Source organism: Tachypleus tridentatus, chromosome 1 (genome assembly GCF_004210375.1).
Source record: "Tachypleus tridentatus isolate NWPU-2018 chromosome 1, ASM421037v1, whole genome shotgun sequence".
NCBI lineage: Eukaryota > Metazoa > Arthropoda > Merostomata > Xiphosura > Limulidae > Tachypleus > Tachypleus tridentatus.
The window spans coordinates 150,776,911-150,795,517 of record NC_134825.1 but is presented as its reverse complement, the minus strand read 5'-3'; the positions used below and the strand labels follow the sequence as shown (position 1 = coordinate 150,795,517).

General features: G+C 34.6%; 1 protein-coding gene across 1 annotated transcript in view; it reads right to left on the bottom strand.

Annotated features, from left to right (window-relative positions):
• The window catches only part of LOC143227012 (EH domain-binding protein 1-like), a 127,211-nt gene that overhangs the window by 66,742 nt on the left and 41,862 nt on the right, over positions 1–18,607 (bottom strand). Inside the window, exons 2-4 of the mRNA XM_076458561.1 lie at positions 11,286–11,571; positions 9,660–10,643; positions 4,379–4,495 (exon numbers count right to left, since the gene is read on the bottom strand). Of these exons, the coding sequence (XP_076314676.1) occupies positions 4,379–4,495; positions 9,660–10,643; positions 11,286–11,477 (1,293 nt within the window). The 5' untranslated portion in view covers positions 11,478–11,571. The remainder of the gene's footprint in view (positions 1–4,378; positions 4,496–9,659; positions 10,644–11,285; positions 11,572–18,607) is intronic.

Here is an 18,607-nt window from a genome sequence, read left to right as displayed (position 1 = left end):
GTTAGTACATGAAAATTCTCCTCTTCCTGCTTGAACGATTCTTACGATACACAAGTTAAATGTAACTCAAGTTCTGTCAGTACATGAAAATTCTCCTCTCCCTATTTGAATGATTCTTACGATACACAAGTTAAATGTAACTCAAGTTCTGTCAGTACATGAAAATTCTCCTCTCCCTATTTGAATGATTCTTACAATATACAAGTTAAATGTAACTCAAGTTCTGTCAGTACATGAAAATTCTCCTCTCCCTATTTGAATGATTCTTACGATACACAAGTTAAATGTAACTCAAGTTCTGTCAGTACATGAAAATTTTCCTCTCCCTATTTGAATGATTCTTACGATACACAAGTTAAATGTAACTCAAGTTCTGTCAGTACATGAAAATTCTCCTCTCCCTATTTGAATGATTCTTACGATACACAAGTTAAATGTAACTCAAGTTCTGTCAGTACATGAAAATTCTCCTCTCCCTATTTGAATGATTCTTACGATACACAAGTTAAATGTAACTCAAGTTCTGTCAGTACATGAAAATTCTCCTCTCCCTATTTGAATGATTCTTACAATATATAAGTTAAATGTAACTCAAGTTCTGTCAGTACATGAAAATTCTCCTCCCCTATTTGAATGATTCTTACGATATACAAGTTAAATATAACTCAAGTTTTGTCAGTATATGAAAATTCTCCTCTCCCTGCTTGAATGATTCTTACAATACACAAGTTAAATCTATTTGAGATGACAAGAAACCCACTTGAAATAAAATTCTATTCTCAAGATGGATGGCATGGGTATTAACCTGAAGATGACCTAAGAAGGTTGAAACATTGTTCTGTACTTTAATTAAAGTTTTAATACCCACAACAGCAAGTTTTCCTAACTCATGTTTTGTCAGTACATGAAAAATCTTCTATTCCTAACAATTCTTGTATGAGTATATAATACCTATATCTGGGAGTTTTCAAGATGCTATAAAGAGAAATCTGAGGCTTGTTTTGACTTAAAATATTTTCAAATGGAATTAATATTTTACCTCAACATACTTCAAAATGTTTGAAGCAAATATTAATGACTAATAAATTGACAAGACTTAAAGATAAAGGAGTAAACCTTCTAGAGCAGTGAAGGGTTATATCATCATTTTGAAGGAAAACTCCATCATTAATATTATACATATGAATTGTTTTGTTCATGGTGCTTTATGACAGGACCCTTATCAGTGATGAATAGAACTGATATATATTATACTGAATACTATAAAATGAGGGAGTATTATTTTTCAAATGGAACATTGTGTCAAGGTAGGGTAATTTTGTCATAGAGAGGCATCATCACTGAAGTTTTTTTTGTTGAACGTGTTCATTATTCCCACCAATATACTACCTCGTATGATTTTGAATTAAAAGAGTTAACTTTTTTTTATAAATATAAAATATCATGTTGTCAGGAAGAAGCAATGTTGGCACTAATCTGGAATTCATTATGAGACTTGCACACACTATATGTGAAAATAATCGTTCCCCAGAATTGGTATTGTAACTTAAATTTCATGTTCACATGTGATGTTTCATTTATTTATCTGGAACAATTAAATTGTAAATTGAGAACTTTCATGATTTTCCTTCGATCTGCAAGGTGACAATATTACTCGAACATTGCACTTTTGGGTGGGTAATATCGTCATGCACGGTCCTGTCACCTTTCAAGGTCATTTGTCATGGGGGCCTCCAACAATCTGTTGTGCATTTTCTTAAATGAATAATGGCTGAAGTTTGTTGTTCTACTTCTCAATTTTAGTGGAATATAAGTTTTTCCTTTACTGTGTCCCTTATGAACACTGCTTATCAATATATTTCCCATGTATCATCAATAGGTAAGGGATTATAAACCATAACACTAACTTTGATGTATTATTACTCGCTGTTCACAAACAAAATCGTTGGTAAACAAAACTTTTGCGTTAAAATTTCCCGTGCTATTCAACCCATATATTGAATTTGCATTGGTTAGACACCTCATGATATTACCCTCCACTGCTCTATATAGCTAAAAATAAATGTTAGTTTTTATACCACTCTCTCCAGTGTATTATTGGAAAGCTTGAACACTACAAACATCATTTGTAGCTTTCCAATTCACAAAAAACACACAAACTATATTAGTTTTATCATTCTTGTAAATTGTAAAAGATTAATTTACACTAGTTTAATTTTAAACTGGGAAACAACATGCAGGTGTAAAAAAGATTAAAATATATTGACAGTAATGTTAATTTCTTACATGAAAAAATTTTACCTTTTGACAAGAGATGAGAGAGATTATAAAATCTAAATTTCTCTCTGTACCCTGCAGCTTGCACTGCTTGCTTACCACATTATTGCTTTGGGAAGAGAACACTTAAGAATGTTAAGAAGCTTCTAACAGTAGTTAATACACAATACCATGGAAAGTAGTCTGAAATAAAGTTTAGATCGACAACATCAACAATGCTATGTGGATACAAGTTTTGACACATTCACATGTCCTCTTTATAATCTAATGAAAGTGAAAGTGTGTGTCAGAACTTGTATCCACATAAACTTGTTTTTCTATAATAATGGATCTAAACTTTATTTTAGATAAGAAGCATCCAACTGGCCAAAATTACACACAAACTATTACATTAGCCAATGAAAATTCTGAGAAATATATGCATGACCAGTTATAACACACAAACAACTTTCATAATTACAACAGACTAATTAAAGGAGCAAAAATATGTCAGCATAGCTGTTCAGCAATGAAACAGTTATGATTACTGCTCAGTCACAATTTTCCTTTACTGAAAATTTATTCTAATTAGGCACTTAGCTCTTCTCACAAGACTAGCTTTTCTTGTTCAGTGCTGTCTTTTATATGCATGTCACAAGCCTTGCACTTACCCTCATTGAAATATTCTATGCTCTCTTCTCACAAGACTAGCTATTCTTGTTCAGTGCTGTCTTCTATGTGCATGCCACAAGCCTTGCAGCACTGTGGGCAGCACTGAATGAAATAGTTAATCGTACCTGATAAGGTAAGTACCCTGTTGAAAACTTTTGTTTTCTCACTGATCACTTTCAGGTTTAAGCTAATAACTGAGGTTTTATTTAATTATACAGCTAGTTGCACAGTGAAAGACAGGACAAAAAGTAGTAACAAGGTATAAAGTACAGCAGTTGCAGAATACAAAACTTATAGTGAGTAACCTGCATTGATTTAATTTGTTACCCTTGCTGTTACTGTCTTTTTCTTTAAGAAATAATTACTGTCTTATACGTCTGCACAGTTTAAGAACATTAAGTTTTATATGAATAGAAACAAGCTGTTTCCTGTATATTTGTGCCATTCTAGATTATCTAAGGAGATCAAAGAGTTTGATGAAACTAAAATGCACAATCTATTGTAACTTGTATACCATCCTAGTGCATATATTACTTCTTATGAAGAGTTCATGAAATCTTACCGTAATATACATTATGTGTATATCAGCATTTATGCACATAACCAAAATGCCTGCATCACCTGTTGAATGGCACCACAAACAAAAATCCATAAAAATTTTACACTTTGGGTATTCAAGATTCAGATAATTTAGGAAAATAACTGTGGTATATGCAACAATCATTTCTTTATAAGAGAACAAAATTTAAAAAGAAAGTACCCTCCTCACAATAAGAACACAAATTTCATTAGGACTGTGTGTGAGGATTTGATTATATCTTTAATAATGTAATTTTTAAATGTAGTACTGAGAAACTGGAGTTATTAAAAAACATATTTTCAACAAATGATACTACTTTCAATATACAAAACATTACAGTTTAATGCTATGATTAATAATTAACAGCTCAAATGTCTGTCCATATTTCTGCAACTTGTTATAATGCACATAAACAATTCAGATTAGTAGCTCTTCTTGCTATTAAGCAAAAACAAAAAAACACAAAAATATAAAACTGGTTTGTAATCTTACAGTAAATTATAAAATGCTAGGTCAGCTTGCACTGAGTAATTTGAACATGCACTATTTTTTTTTCAAATAATACATAATTGGTCCTTCACAAAAGTATTAAATTGTTAACCAAATCTTACTTTCAAAATTTACTATTTATATCCAAGCATACAGTAACAAAATACAGGTAAGAGCTAAAAAATAACTAACTTAAAACCTGGTCTGTAATTATTGTTTCAAAATTACAAAAAAATAAATTAGGAATACCCAGTACAACACAAGCATAATTATATTCAAACTAGAACTATAAAATTAAGATAAGAACTTGATTACTGAAATAACTGTATGAAAAATAAACAGGAAATAATTGAAACATCACTTTAGGAACAAGTTTCTTGCCTCATCAATCTGTGTAGATGTTTGTTTTACAGCTGTTTTAGTGGCTGCTTCTCGCCTTGCTTGTTCTAGTAACTGCCGAGCCCGTTCTTTCAGTTCTTCTTGTCTTGAGAGCTGACGCTGGAAAAGATAAAATCTAGAAAAATCATGCAACTGAAACAGAAAATAAAAATACTTAGATTCACTAAGAAAGTAAAATAATTGTTAACAATTCTATAATTATTATATAATTAAAACAAATACTAAGATTTTGAGATTCACCTTGCAAGTAAAACAAAAAATAAAATTTCAAAGTGCACAGTGAAAGTACATCAGGAAAAGAAACAATCTTAAATTCTGAAAGTGTATTTCGGATAATTACATCTCATCACAACAAAGAACTATTACTTTACACAAGTACTGTGATAATTTTTGCACATGTCACAAGCCTTCAAGAAAGCTCACACCCATAAACATACTAACACGTATTGCATGAGCTTATTACGTAATCATCATTACAATACAACACTTTACTAAAACAAGGAAAACACATACTATATATGCATTCTGCATCTAAAATACACTTTCAGGTGAGTAAAATGTGCAGTTGCGAAAGGTTTACTCACCTCTTCACAACAAACGAGCTAGAACCTCAGATTGAAGGGCTTGTACTTGAGTGTGTTGTGTGATGTGACTAGGGTGAAAAGTCAAGCTATTCCATACTCAAAAAATGTGTTCAATTTTTACCATAATAATTAGTGGAAGAAAGTAAATACCACAGACTTGCATCCAGGAGGCCACAAGACCCTTCTGGATGGTGTAATGATGACAAATGGCTTGGTTCAAAATATAGTGAGGTGGCCGGTACCACACTTTTAGGTAACATTGTCTCTTGTATATATACACACTTCAGTATATAGTACTGATAATGTGGGAGATATAAAAGTAATCAACAACAAAATAATAAATGCTGATATTGTTAGTCTCTAGGAAGATTGAAGAATGAAGCTAGACAAAACACAGAAAAGATAAAACCACAACATGGTGTAAATAACATGACACTAATGTATTAGAGGTCATCACATCACAAACTTTATGGAAGGAGACATGAAACATAGGAAAAGTTTCATCAATGGACTGGCTAAAATGAAAGGATATAAGTTATTAAGAGAAGAGGAATCTCATGCAAAGGAAAGGAACAATACAAGAGAGGTTAACAACAAACAATCTGTATAGGGCAAAGGAGATGATCTGAGTCAGAATGATTACAAATGAAAAAAATGAATGAGAAACTGAGTGTAGGAACAATCATCATTCTGAGAAGGATGGAGCAGTCAGGGAAGATCATCTGTCCCTGTAGTAAACAGTATGGAGGGCTCTGAGACAAAAGAGTAAGTGTGATGGCTCCTGCAAGCAAGAAGGAAAAGAAAATATGTTTGAAGCATTAGAAAAAGGATGATTAAAACTACTCTATACATAGAATTTCTTCTGTCAGAATTACACAGACTGTGACTGTAGATCAAAAGATTAGTAACTGGGTAGGTACTGAAGGGAAGTCAGAAATGCAGCAATGATAAAACTCCCAAAATAGAAGCAAACCTATTAAAACACCATAGAATAGACAAATCACTCCATAAGAAGGATCCTGTCTAGGTGAGACAGTTGATGCACTGCTAGCATTTAAGTTTCAAAGACATGACAGACTACCAATTGTGGTGATCAGGGGCTCAAAAAAGAAAGATAACAGCATGGTAAACAAAGGTTTTGAGAGCAAGTACCTCCCTGATGGTGGATGGAAAAAAGCAAGAGTTTGTGAATGGGTCATGATAAGAAGACCATAAGAGCCTTGGTGTCAGAAGCTCCATAAACAGGGAAAAACAAGTAAAATGTTAATGGAAAGTAGGAATTGCTGTTTTTTTGTGGAATTAGAAAAGGTATCCAAAACAAAATAAATTCTGCAATAAAAAGTACACAAACAAGTAAAGTGATGCTAGTTGGAAAGTTTTTAAAATGATTTTCCATCCTTATTTTTGTGGAAAATTTAGACTACTTCATAACAATAACAATCAAACTTAGGATTGAAAATCATTTTAAAATATATCCATTTGACATCACTTTACTTGTTTGTGTACTTTTTATTACAGCATTTATTTATTTTGGATACTTTTTATATCAATTCTATGCATAATCAACAATATGTACTCTCCATTAAAATTTTAATTATCTTATTTATTTTTCAGTTTTTATATATCCATGAAATGGACATGGCATGTATAAAATTTCAGTATAGCCATATCCCAAATAGCTATAAATTTTACAAGAATTAAAACCATAATCACAAATCCTTGCTTGGCCTACAGATAAGTGTATGATGCTGCCTTTGAGAAAGTCAACAATCATAAGAAGAAAAACAACAGACAAATTAACTCATAAACCAAGGAAGGAAACAATACAACATGTCATATACCATCATGGATTCCTGAATGGGCAGAGGATGCAGATGGGATTGGAAAAAGGGAAGGGAAGAGTACTCTTAATAACAGCCATTATCAGGAAGAGGAACTTCAAAGAAATATGATTTTTTAAAGAACACAAACACAAAAGGTCCAATGGAGAACATGGAAAAACATGGGGTATCAAATAAAGGTGCTAATTTGGAAGGGAAGCAATATGAGGATTACAGGTAAAATGGATAGAACGAAACACCATAAGACTGGTAACTTCAAAAACACAAGCAAAGTTAGGACACAATATTGGTGTATTGAGAGGAATAACAAAAGCTTCAATATATGGGACAGCCTACAAAGTACAAACAAGTCTGAAAAAATGGCTAGATTTGAACAACCTAGCACAAGGAGATTCTTGTTGGGACTGGATAACAGATCTGAGACCAGATTCAGAGCACCAGGATGATGACATGCCAACAAAGTAGTGAGCCCAACACAGAAGAGCCAATGTGAAAAAACAGAGACCATTGACTGAATGTTCCCTGTCCAGGGATGTACAAGCCTAACATAAATATATCAGACTAAATCATCACCAACTGGCCTCTAGGAGACCACAGGAAGTGAAAGTAAGCCCAAGGAACAGCATAAATTTTCAAGACTGATATAGAGAGAAGATTCAGGAAAAATACAATAGTACAAAAAAAAAAAAAAACCTTTTGAGTGTTGAGATATCTCCCCCAATTCCACACACACACAACAGAAAAAGATGCATCCATAAAAGGTGACATTCCCGTATGGGTGGGAGAAGGGTAAGAGGGGCATGTAAGGAATCATGAACAAGGCTTCAATGGTCTATCAAAACCTACTGACAATGACACATGAGGACATGACTAAAAAGAATAAGTAAGTTATTGGAAAAGAGAGAGAGAGAAGTTGTCAGGCAGTTGGAGAAGGAGAGTAGAAATGCCGCACATGAGACATTTCATATTATAGTGGAGCATGTAGGGCCTGACAGAGAAGGGAGTTGCAAAACACTCACAGATTAACCACAAACTGGAGGAGGGGAGAAAAAATTACTCCACTGTGCCAACCCACCAAGACAGTGTTCTGGAGAAAAAAACTCAGGATGTAGGACTAAGTCACCTTGAGAAGAGACAAGAAGCAGCCATACATCCATAGTACAATAGAAATGAAGGCTCCTGGAATAAATAGGGCAGGCAAAAAAATGGGATCCAGAGAAGGAGAAAAATGGAACTGTGAGACCATGGGGAAAATGAATGAAAGTACAAAACCAGACATACTGAAATAACTTAAGAATTAACCACCAAGGGGCTCCAAATGTAGACAAAGTGAAGTAGTTTGACCCCACCCCAGTCCTGACCCGAGAATGGTGGTCAGAGCAAGACAAATATGAGAAAATACAGGAAAAATTTCCGATAGGGGTAGTGTGACATTCCTACTGGTGTAGGGTTGCTGCATAATCATCCACATGTTAGTACCCAGAAATAAATGAGAGTATCAAGGCTAGTAGTGAGCAAAAACCTGTGCCAACAGAGGGCAGTATAAATCTAGAAAGCAATTGGAGGTGAGATATCATATTGGAAATAGGCCTGGTATGTTGTTGGTGCATAGGCCAAGTTTATTGGTCTAATGACAATACTGAAGAGTTTGTAATGAAATTCGTATACTAGGTTAACAAAATGACACATATCCCAAATTTACAAAGTTGATTAAGAGAAAAGATCAAACAAATGATAAGTAGAATCAAAGTTCTACCTGAAATGTTTAAAATTTATATTTCAGTATCATTACTAAGAAAATTAAAGAAAAATAAACAAAACTATGAATGATAATGAAAGTGGAAAAATTACATTAGTTCTTAAGAACGCTTCATTAAAGCTGTGCCAACGAGAACAAAAAGACCGATTTAACTTGCATTCAAATGCTGATGAACCTGAGAAATACTGTGCACAGAAAATGCTTTGCCCTCTTATTGGCATAGGATTAGAGCCTAACCATGATTACATCACAGGGTTGTGCAATTTCTGTTAGCATGTGAAAAGGGTGTGTGTAAGTGTTTTCTTATATCAAAGCCACATCGAGCTATCTTCTGAGTCCACCAAGGGGAACTGAACCCCTGATTTTAGCATTATAAATCTGTAGATTTACCACTGTACTAGCAGGGGATTAGTATGTGGAAAGGCAAGAGTTTCATTAAAGTCTTATGACATGTGCAAAATGTTTCATGGCAATGGCACAAGGTAATATCTCTTTGTTAAGCATGATGTGAGCAAATATTTCTGTAAGACTCTTTATAAATATTAAAATCTATGTACCAAATTTCAATTCTTTGTGTAATTATAAACAATGGAAAACCTATGAGTTTATTTTCCTCTTACTCCAAAACCTTTTTACTCTTTCATTTATTCTCTTGATTTCTGTTTCACATTAAGATTTATTTCAAATTTATACACTCCTCATTCCTGATCTTATTCAATAGACTGTTCTATTTTAGCTCTTGCTAATCCAAAGCATATAATGAAAATAGTTTTTGGCTATTACCACATCATCTAATATAAACTAAATTGTACTTTTTAAAGTATGTCATGTCTGCATTCTAACCTTTCCAAAAGTAGAAATAACATCTTAAACAATTTAGGAAAGTATTTTAAAGTTTCAGTACCAATGTAAGACATATTTCTATGATTAAACCTTTTGTTAATAAAGAAACTCTTATGATACCTTACCTTTCACTCTTAATATTTCATATAAATCTATGATACACGAGTGGATAAATTTGTAATAATGCTTAAAACATTTCAGCATATTTTCAGGTTAGTGATAAAACTACTACATACATGTACCACAGGTTGACCATTTGGAAGTGACTGGGCTCTACTCATCTTTGTTGGTGACAGATCTAACAAACCAGGAACCCCATCCACAGAATTTTCTTCTTCCCCCCAAAATGAAGATCTCTCTATAGGTGGTTCAGAGGCACTTTTCTCAATGTGAGGATAATGGGACGGTTTAAATACAGAATTTTTTGATTTTTGTAGTTTTCTGCAAGGTTCTCGAGTTGCTGAGACACGATTGAAAGCTTGCATATTTTTAGAATTTGATGAAGTAACAACAGCTGATCCAGTATCATCCACAGAATCTGAAAGACCAGAGACTTGACTTTGAGCTGCTAGTTCTTCCTCTTCCTCTCCGTCAGAGTCAAAAGGGTTCATTAATTGTTTACGAGTCATTAATTTAGGCTTCTCCTGAGGAAAAGTCATTTTTTTATCCTTTCTACTAGGTTGAGATTTGTCTTCAGATGAGCCATCTTTTGGCACATGAATGTTCTTGTGAAAATTTAAGAAATCATTGCTCTTGAGTTTAACTAAACCAGATTTTTTTTCTTCTAGTTCTTTATCTGGCTTTGAGGAGAAATGACCTAAAGGTTTTGATACTTGTTTTGGAAAATTCTGACTAGACTTAACTTTTTTTGTCTCAACTGTGTGGTGAGGTTTAGTAAACTGTTTGGAAGTTTCAAGATTGGAATTTGATGTTACACTCTGTGGACTAGATAATGAAATTCCAGTAGATTCTGGCACAGAAGGAGTGACAAACTGGAATAATGCTAAACTATCTTCATCGCTGTCAGGCTCCCGAATTGTATATGTTGAATCGGTGACTGTTTGGCCTATCTGTTGAACTTTTATTTCAAGGCCAGTGAAGTGAGCACGAAGTTGATACAGATAGGTCATTACAGCAAGTTTGTCTGGGATGGCCAATATCACCATATCAGAAGGTTCAATAAGTCTGGGAATACCCAAGCTAAAAGCAGCATCAAAGGCCTTAAAGTGGAAAATAAGATACACTTAATTTACACAAGTGGTCACTTTAAAAATATCTTAATCTATAATTATCAGTATTATCAGAGTAGGAAATAAATGGCCAATAATGAAAAAAAAACACAAAAAAAAACAAAAATAAATTCTAAAAGTTCTAAAATGTTGTATTTAGTGTTAAGAAAATAATTTTAATTTATAATAACAATAAGTTCTGTATTAAAAAAAATATAGTTTATTATATTCAGGTAACAAAAGCAATTGATACTAGAACTGTACAGAATGGATTCAATGACACAGCTATTATATTTTTCTTTACAATCTTTGCATATAATTAATTTAATATTGTAATTTTAATTACAATATAATTAATTATATATAATTAATGAAACATCCAATCCCCTGCTTTTATAATGATACAACTGGAAACACATTGCACTCCATCATTTCTTAGTTTTTAATATAATATCTTTTCTCTTCTAAATTATATCTATTTTACCATATTTTAACCTTATCACATATAAAAAGGAAACCACAAAAACAAAATTATTCTCACTTTATTCTTGCGCCTTCAATCAGAACAATAGTTCAAGGGTGTTAAAATAGATGGCGCGGCAATAGTATATTCATATAAAGAAAAAAACGCACCTTTTTACAATTTCCTTTGATATCATGTGGTGAAAGAGCAGAAAAATCGATTAGGTCAGGCCGAAAATGGTGTATGACTGCACAAAATGCCATACCATTCCTCCATGAAGTTGTCATATTGGTTATTTTAACACCTCGGTATCCCTTGGCTACTTCTTTACACCATGTTAACAAGTCTTCGTTAGGTATCATTGCAGTGAATTCCGAGGTGTCTGAAGCAGGATCACGTTCAGGGCTTTCAGAAACGCTTCTATAAGAGACGTCTTTCACAACTTCTGTACTATCTCTACAAAATTATTCATTGGGTTATTTATCTAGGTTTAAATTTGACTTCAACTCACACTTTTAAATTATCCAATATAATAAAACCAATTTTTGTTTACCTGAAAATGTGCGCGCACCTTCCTACGCAAAAGCGCATACACGGACGTAAACAAAAGGCAGGCGTAAATATACTTTGCTAGACATTTGTTTCAGCACCTTATAAAATAATCAGTTTTTTTTTTTAAAGGTACAACGTTAGGTCGTGGAATAACATTATAAATGTATTGATAGTATTAAGTACGGTAGTGTTTAACTCGAACTAAACTAAAACAAACAGAAAATCCTCAGTAGCCGCAGAACCTGAAATTCTTTCCAGAAAGATTAGTTTTGTTTATTGAATTTCGCGCAAAGCTACACGAGGGATATCTGCGCTAGCCGTCCCTAATTTAGCAGTGTAAGACTAGAGGGAAGGCAGCTAGTCATCATCATTCGCCGCCAACTCTTGGGCTACTCTTTTACCAACGAATAGTGGATTGATCATAACATTATAAAGCCCCCACGGCTGAAAAGACGAGCATATTTGGTGCGACGGGAATTCGAACCCATGACCCTCAGATTACAAAACGAACGCCTTAACTCACCTGGCCATGCCGGGCCTCGAAGTAAGATTATACACGGGATTTTATTCACCTTGTTGTTAGATATATTTTACAGCAATACCAAACGTGGGGTGCGCGTACACTCGATTCGATTTTATTACTCATCAGTATCACTATCAGCCTATCATCAAACTGAAACTATTTTAGACAAAATTAAAGCAAATTAAGCTATGAAACCTTAGGCGTTGTTAAACACACCAATCGAAAGGGTCTGACTCCCTGCTGCCAAAACTGTAATTAGATCACAAATCGGCCTAGAGATTACAGAGCTATGAGATAAAAAATTTTAATGAGATATTCAGAACTATTCTACTGGGTCAGCACGTCCAGGTGGTTAAGGCAATCGATTCGTAATCTGAGGGTTGCGGGTTCGAATCCCCGTCACACCAAACATGCTTGCCCTTTTAGCCGTGTAGACGTTATAGATGTAAAGGTCAATCCCACTATTCCTTGGTAAAAGAGTAGTCCAAGTGTTAGCGGTGGGTGACGATGACTAGCTGCCTTCCCTCTAGTCTTACACTGCTAAATTAGGGACGGCTAGCGCAGATATCCCTCGAGTAGCTTGGCACGAAATTCTAAACAAATCAAAATTATTCTATGAGCCGCTATGCTGTGGCTAAAAATGTATACTTGTTACGATATTAATCTATCCCTTTATCGAAAACAGACAGTACTAAATAAAGCCTAAACTAATGTTAGGCCTAAGACAGGTGGACTTCGATGTCTGCAAATATAATTTTTGTATTATTCTAGAAATCCTGTATTTAAAGAAATACTGATGGAATAAAGACACTTATTTGACGGTGTAACGGATTTAGCGTTATACGTTTGGTTTAATACCTACGTTTGTTTCAGTGCAGTTATTTTATACATGTTACGTATATTGTTGGATGTGTATTGCGCAAGTCTTGCCTGTTTTTTTAAATTTGTAAAACATTCTTGAGAGTAAGAATCAACAATATTTGTTTCATGAAAACGCTAGTGTGTTTCAAACATTGTTGAACATTTAAGAATCTCGCCTTAAACTATATAAACCATTGCGCCAACGGACAGATTATCATTGCTGGTAAGCTAAAATGATATAATTGTAAATAACGTTTAGTAATCGGAAAACTACAGAATTTAACCAAAAACGTTTATAGATTTCTATCATTACAAACCATTCAACTATAATGACTTAACCTCGGAAGTTATTATTTCTGCGAGGACATTAAATATCTTCCTCCGTAATAAGTGAGCTTGTAACCGGTGTGAGGCCAACCAAGCTAGCTTAAGCGAGGTGTGACAACCTCAGTTCAGAATTACTTTGCTCGTCATAGACTTGGATCATCAATAACATACTGAGTTCTAGACCGAAAACTCAGTATTATCTGTAAACTTGTAAAACTGTTTTATATAAATAACTGTTCGTAATAATTATCTGTAATATGCGTTATTATAAATTGTATTGCTGTGTGTATTGCAAAATATAATTGTGTGTATCAATCTTATTGGCAAATATCATAAATTTGATACATATCGAAATTCAAATAATCGTTAAATTAGAATTAAAATTTCCGTCTCAATTAAATTATAATACGTAACAGACGACAAATGGTCTCTGTTACTATTTAATATAAAAACACTTCATTATGACATGAAAGAAAGTAAAGAAAGCGGTCACAAGATGGTGTTTACATTTGATGTCATTAGAAAATGAATTCTTTTTCGTTAGTTTGTAAGACAAAGCTACACACAACAGGCTTTTTACGTTGTGTCCACTGAAGTGAATCGAAACAAGAATTTTAGAGTTGTCAGTCTGTAAACCTACCTTATTGGTTCACTGGAGGGCTGTAAGGAAAAAGAATTGAAATGCACAGCAAAGCATATATCTCAACATTATGAGGAATCGATGTTGATCGTACCGGTCTTGTATAATCGATGACTCAACAATAAGTCCACATACTTCATAAATCACTAATTCCACAATATAAAGAAACCAATCAGGGCTTTAGGCAAATTTACACTGTAAAAACAATGCACTACAATGACAGGTAAAGCTAGTTTAGTTAGTTAAAAATCTGGAGTGACTGTAAATATTAGAAAATTGGTCGAAAATAGTATGGCATGGCCAGATGGTTAAGGTACTCGACTAGCAATCTGAGAGTTGCGGGTTTGAATCCCCGTCACACGAAACACGCTGGCTCTTTCAGCCGTGGGGACGTTATTATTTTGGGGCCAATCCTACTATCTCTTTTGTAAAAAAGTAACCCAAGAGTTGGCGGTGGGTGGTGATGACTAGCTGCCTTCCGTCTAGTCTTTCACTGCTAAATTAGGGACGACTAGCGCAGATAGCCCTCGTATAAATTCAAAACAAACCACTTGGTAACATTGTATGATGAAAGTTACAATTTTTATCAATTTCGCGTTTTCGTTTTAATATCCGTCTTTTGACAAGCTTTTTCTCGTAGCCCCAACTACATTTCTTCATACCATATATTATCTAAATAAATTTAAACGATAACAGTTTATTAAAGAAAACAGTTACTAGTCAGTGTTTAGCCAACTTCGAAAATAATACCAAGATATTTGTCAAAAAATATGTCAAGAATATAATACAGCAAAACTTTCAAACAAACAAGAACAAACAGAAACAATGCCAAGACCCGGCATGGCCAGGTAGTTAAGGCACTTGACTCCTAACCCAAGGGTCGCGGATTCGAATCTCCGTCACACCAAACATGCTCGCCCTTCAAATTTGGGGGCGTTATAATTTAACGGTCAATCCCACTATTCGTTGGCAAAAGAGTAACCCAAAAGTTGGCGGTGAGTGGTGATGACTAGCTGCCTTCCCGCTAGTCTTGCACTGCTAAATTAGGGACGACTAGCGCAGATAGCCCTCCAGTAGTTTTGCGCAAAATTCAAAACAAACCAAACCAAAACAATGCCAGATTGTACAATTGCGCACTCAAGAATAATGCACTGAAGTTATTCACAGTAAAAAAATATTTTTAAATTAAAATATCGGTTAAAAGAACAGTACAGTGAGTAGTGTTACTAGTTTTTTTACTTATATTTTTATATTATGTGCTGAAATTTATAAGCCAATTAGGGTGAAAAAATTGTAACAATTTTTTTGATAAATTATTTCACGCATGCACGCGCGCGCACACACATATCCCATGTTTTGTTTGTCTGTTTGGTTGAATTTCGCATAAAGTTACCCAATGATTATTTGCGCTAGCTGTCCTAATTTTGGACTGATAGACACCAACTAGAATTAAGGCAGCTAATCAAAAACACCTACATTTATCGTTTCGTATTTGGTAACGGAATGTGGATATGGGGGATTGTGACAACAGCTGTTATCAAACCAATCAAGAAGTTATAGATAAACTACAAACATTCAACAGAACAAAACCCGACGATGTGACGCATTGTAAAGGTGCCAAGTTGCGGATTGAACGGTCAAAGATTTGAAATTGAAACACGCCTTTAAACACGTTATGTGCTTTGAGCTATGAACATCTTATGAAAGTGACACTCAATCCTATTATTCGGTTTAAAGTAGCCATCTAGACGACGAGTGCTACTGACTGGTTGCATTCCCTTTGTTCATCACTTCTAGATGAGGGATGGCTAAACCTAAAATGAGCTTTGCGAGTTTCTGAACTGACCGTTTAGTCCATGTGACAATAGCACTGAAAATGCCAAACACTGTTAAAAACCGACTCTAAGATACACATACTGTAACACAGTGATAATGCAGCAGTACAATCGAAATGTTAAAACAAGCAAATTATTCCAATTCCAATAATGCAGATGCAACTAGACATTTTAACCATTAGCCTACTGTGATTACATGTCGTCACAAAAATCTTGAGGTTAAAACTGTTTGTTTGTTTGTTTTTTGAATTTCGCACAAAGCTACTCGAGGGCTATCTGTGCTAGCCGTCCCTAATTTAGCAGTGTAAGACTAGAGGGAAGGCAGATAGTCATCACCACCCACCGCCAACTCTTGGGCTACTCTTTTACCAACGAATAGTGGGATTGACCGTCACATTATAACGCGCCCACGGCTGAAAGGGCGAGCATGTTTGGCGCGACGGGGATGCGAAGCCGCGACCCTCAGATTACGAGTCGCACGCCTTAATACGCTTGGCCATGTCGGGCCGAGGTTAAAATATACAAATTTAGCACTGTAGTAAAAAATATACATCACCACACACGCAATTAATCGGTATCACGAAAGGTAAACGTTTATGTGTAATCTATATTAAATCAGGCATCACAAGCGCCTCTATCAATACGAAACAAAATGTATATTTTAAATATAACAAACTTTGAAGTAGCGAAGTTTTCTAATACTTCTGAACATATTTATATGAGACGTGTTTTATTTTATCAAATTATAAATGGGTAAAGAAAGTTAGGGCTACCTTTTATTTCGTTAAGTGAACAGTTTTACAAATAACTCAGAATTAAATCAGCATGTTCACACACCTTCCCCCTCAGTTTGATAACAAAAGGTTCTCAGTCTCGAAGATGGTAATTTCTAGCACACATGACCACATCTATTTTGAACGGGAATGGTTTTATACGAACACCAAAGTTGTCAGTTTCATGATTAACGAAAACTGTACCGTGTAAAACGTTCTTTTCTGGTCATTAATATACTATGACAAGTTCAAGCTCATTTTTTGGAAACGCAATTTAATTACAAAGAACGACATGAACGTATTTATATGAAGCAGTCAAAAATGTTTTGGAATCTTCAAAATTCAATCTTCAGTAAAACAGAATGTGCTATACTTCATACCATTCACTGTCGGTAGTTAAAAAGTATATTATAAACTTGGTGTAATTATTATCGCGTGTTTTTGTACCTTTAGCTCTCTAGGAACGTCTGTTACATGCTCCATATAATTTCATTCGTACTATTCTTTATAATTAATTACTAAGCTCCGTTTGGGATATTCAACTACTAAAGACTAAAACGTAACCTTATACTTAGTGGTATTGTTAATCACACTGAAGTTTAACTCCTTAAGAACCTTAAACTTGAAAGAGACTTGACCGGCAAATGTGTTTCATTCTTTTCTGATGTTGAAATAGTTGAGAACGTAAAAATGTTACACAGTTTTGTCGCAAAATCAAAGTACTAGAGAAGAACCTACATCAAGCCGAGAATGACCTCGAGTTAACGATCACATTCTAAGTGGGTTTTAAGGAAAGGTGAGATTATTAGCTACGCACGATAACGTACGGCTACTGATACCAGGATGACTGCCAATAGACGCTGTAGTCTTCAGTCTGACTCAGCACCCTCCGTCTATTCTAGTACAACTCACTACTGTCAGTGCCATTAGCAGGGAAACTAATTTTCTTCTTGGAGGGACTCTTCATCTCAGTCTCTGGGCAGCTAAGTCAGATAATAATGACTTCCTATAGTGGTTCATTCTTCTGACCCGAGGAATTACAACTGGTTGATGGCTTTTTGCTCCCCCACGGAAGCTATTAAGCTTCCTCTGAAGTGAAAATAATTATTATATTAATTGGAGTACGTGCACATAATGTCACACGTTTAGCGCGTATCCTTCATGTCGCAGAATGAGAACGTTCAATATAGAAATGTTAAGAGTCAATATTTTAACATCTCTAACAGAGACTGTGCACTTCCAATATCGAGAACGTTCTGTTTTGAACAGTTTTACAGTCGCTCTATTTCAACTTCTTCTGAGGATAGCTGGAACTGGATGTTTCATGTATATCAGGAAAGTCTTGTTTTATCTACAATTCTTATAGTCAATATTTGACGATCGTTCACAGAAATACTGAAACATTCTGTGTGTTTTTAAAGTTACACGCATTTCTTACGGTTTTTCTTTGCCTGTTCATTCTATCGAACTCTCGAGTAAACGAAGAAAAGAGAAACGTGACTCGAGCTCGCAGTAAAAGTAGAATTAATGTTTAAAATAAAGTTATTTTTATCAACATACCTGATGTAACGACAATGTATTAGACAAACACATCCCGGATCAACAAATACTGGGATACTTGAAACACTACAAATATTGAGATTTGGAAATTCGTTACTGGTAATGCCCTTAACACAAACGCACACACTTCAAGAAACTTAACTACTTCTTAGTCCCATAAAGCACACCACGAAGTAGAAGCACAGTAAACGTAACAACAAGAGTTTGAGGTCAGGCCTTATCAACACAATAATCTCTTACCGTGTTTAACAAGCAGCAGACTTCTCACACTCAGTGATATTTTCTGAATACTTATTTCAAACTAAAGTCACGTCATCTGTATTTCCATATTCAAAAGTGAACAATTGAGAAACCTTCATGCACGAGTAAGGTTGAAAGGAGAACTCATTTGAGTGGCGGCACGATGCCGGTCACGGATGAG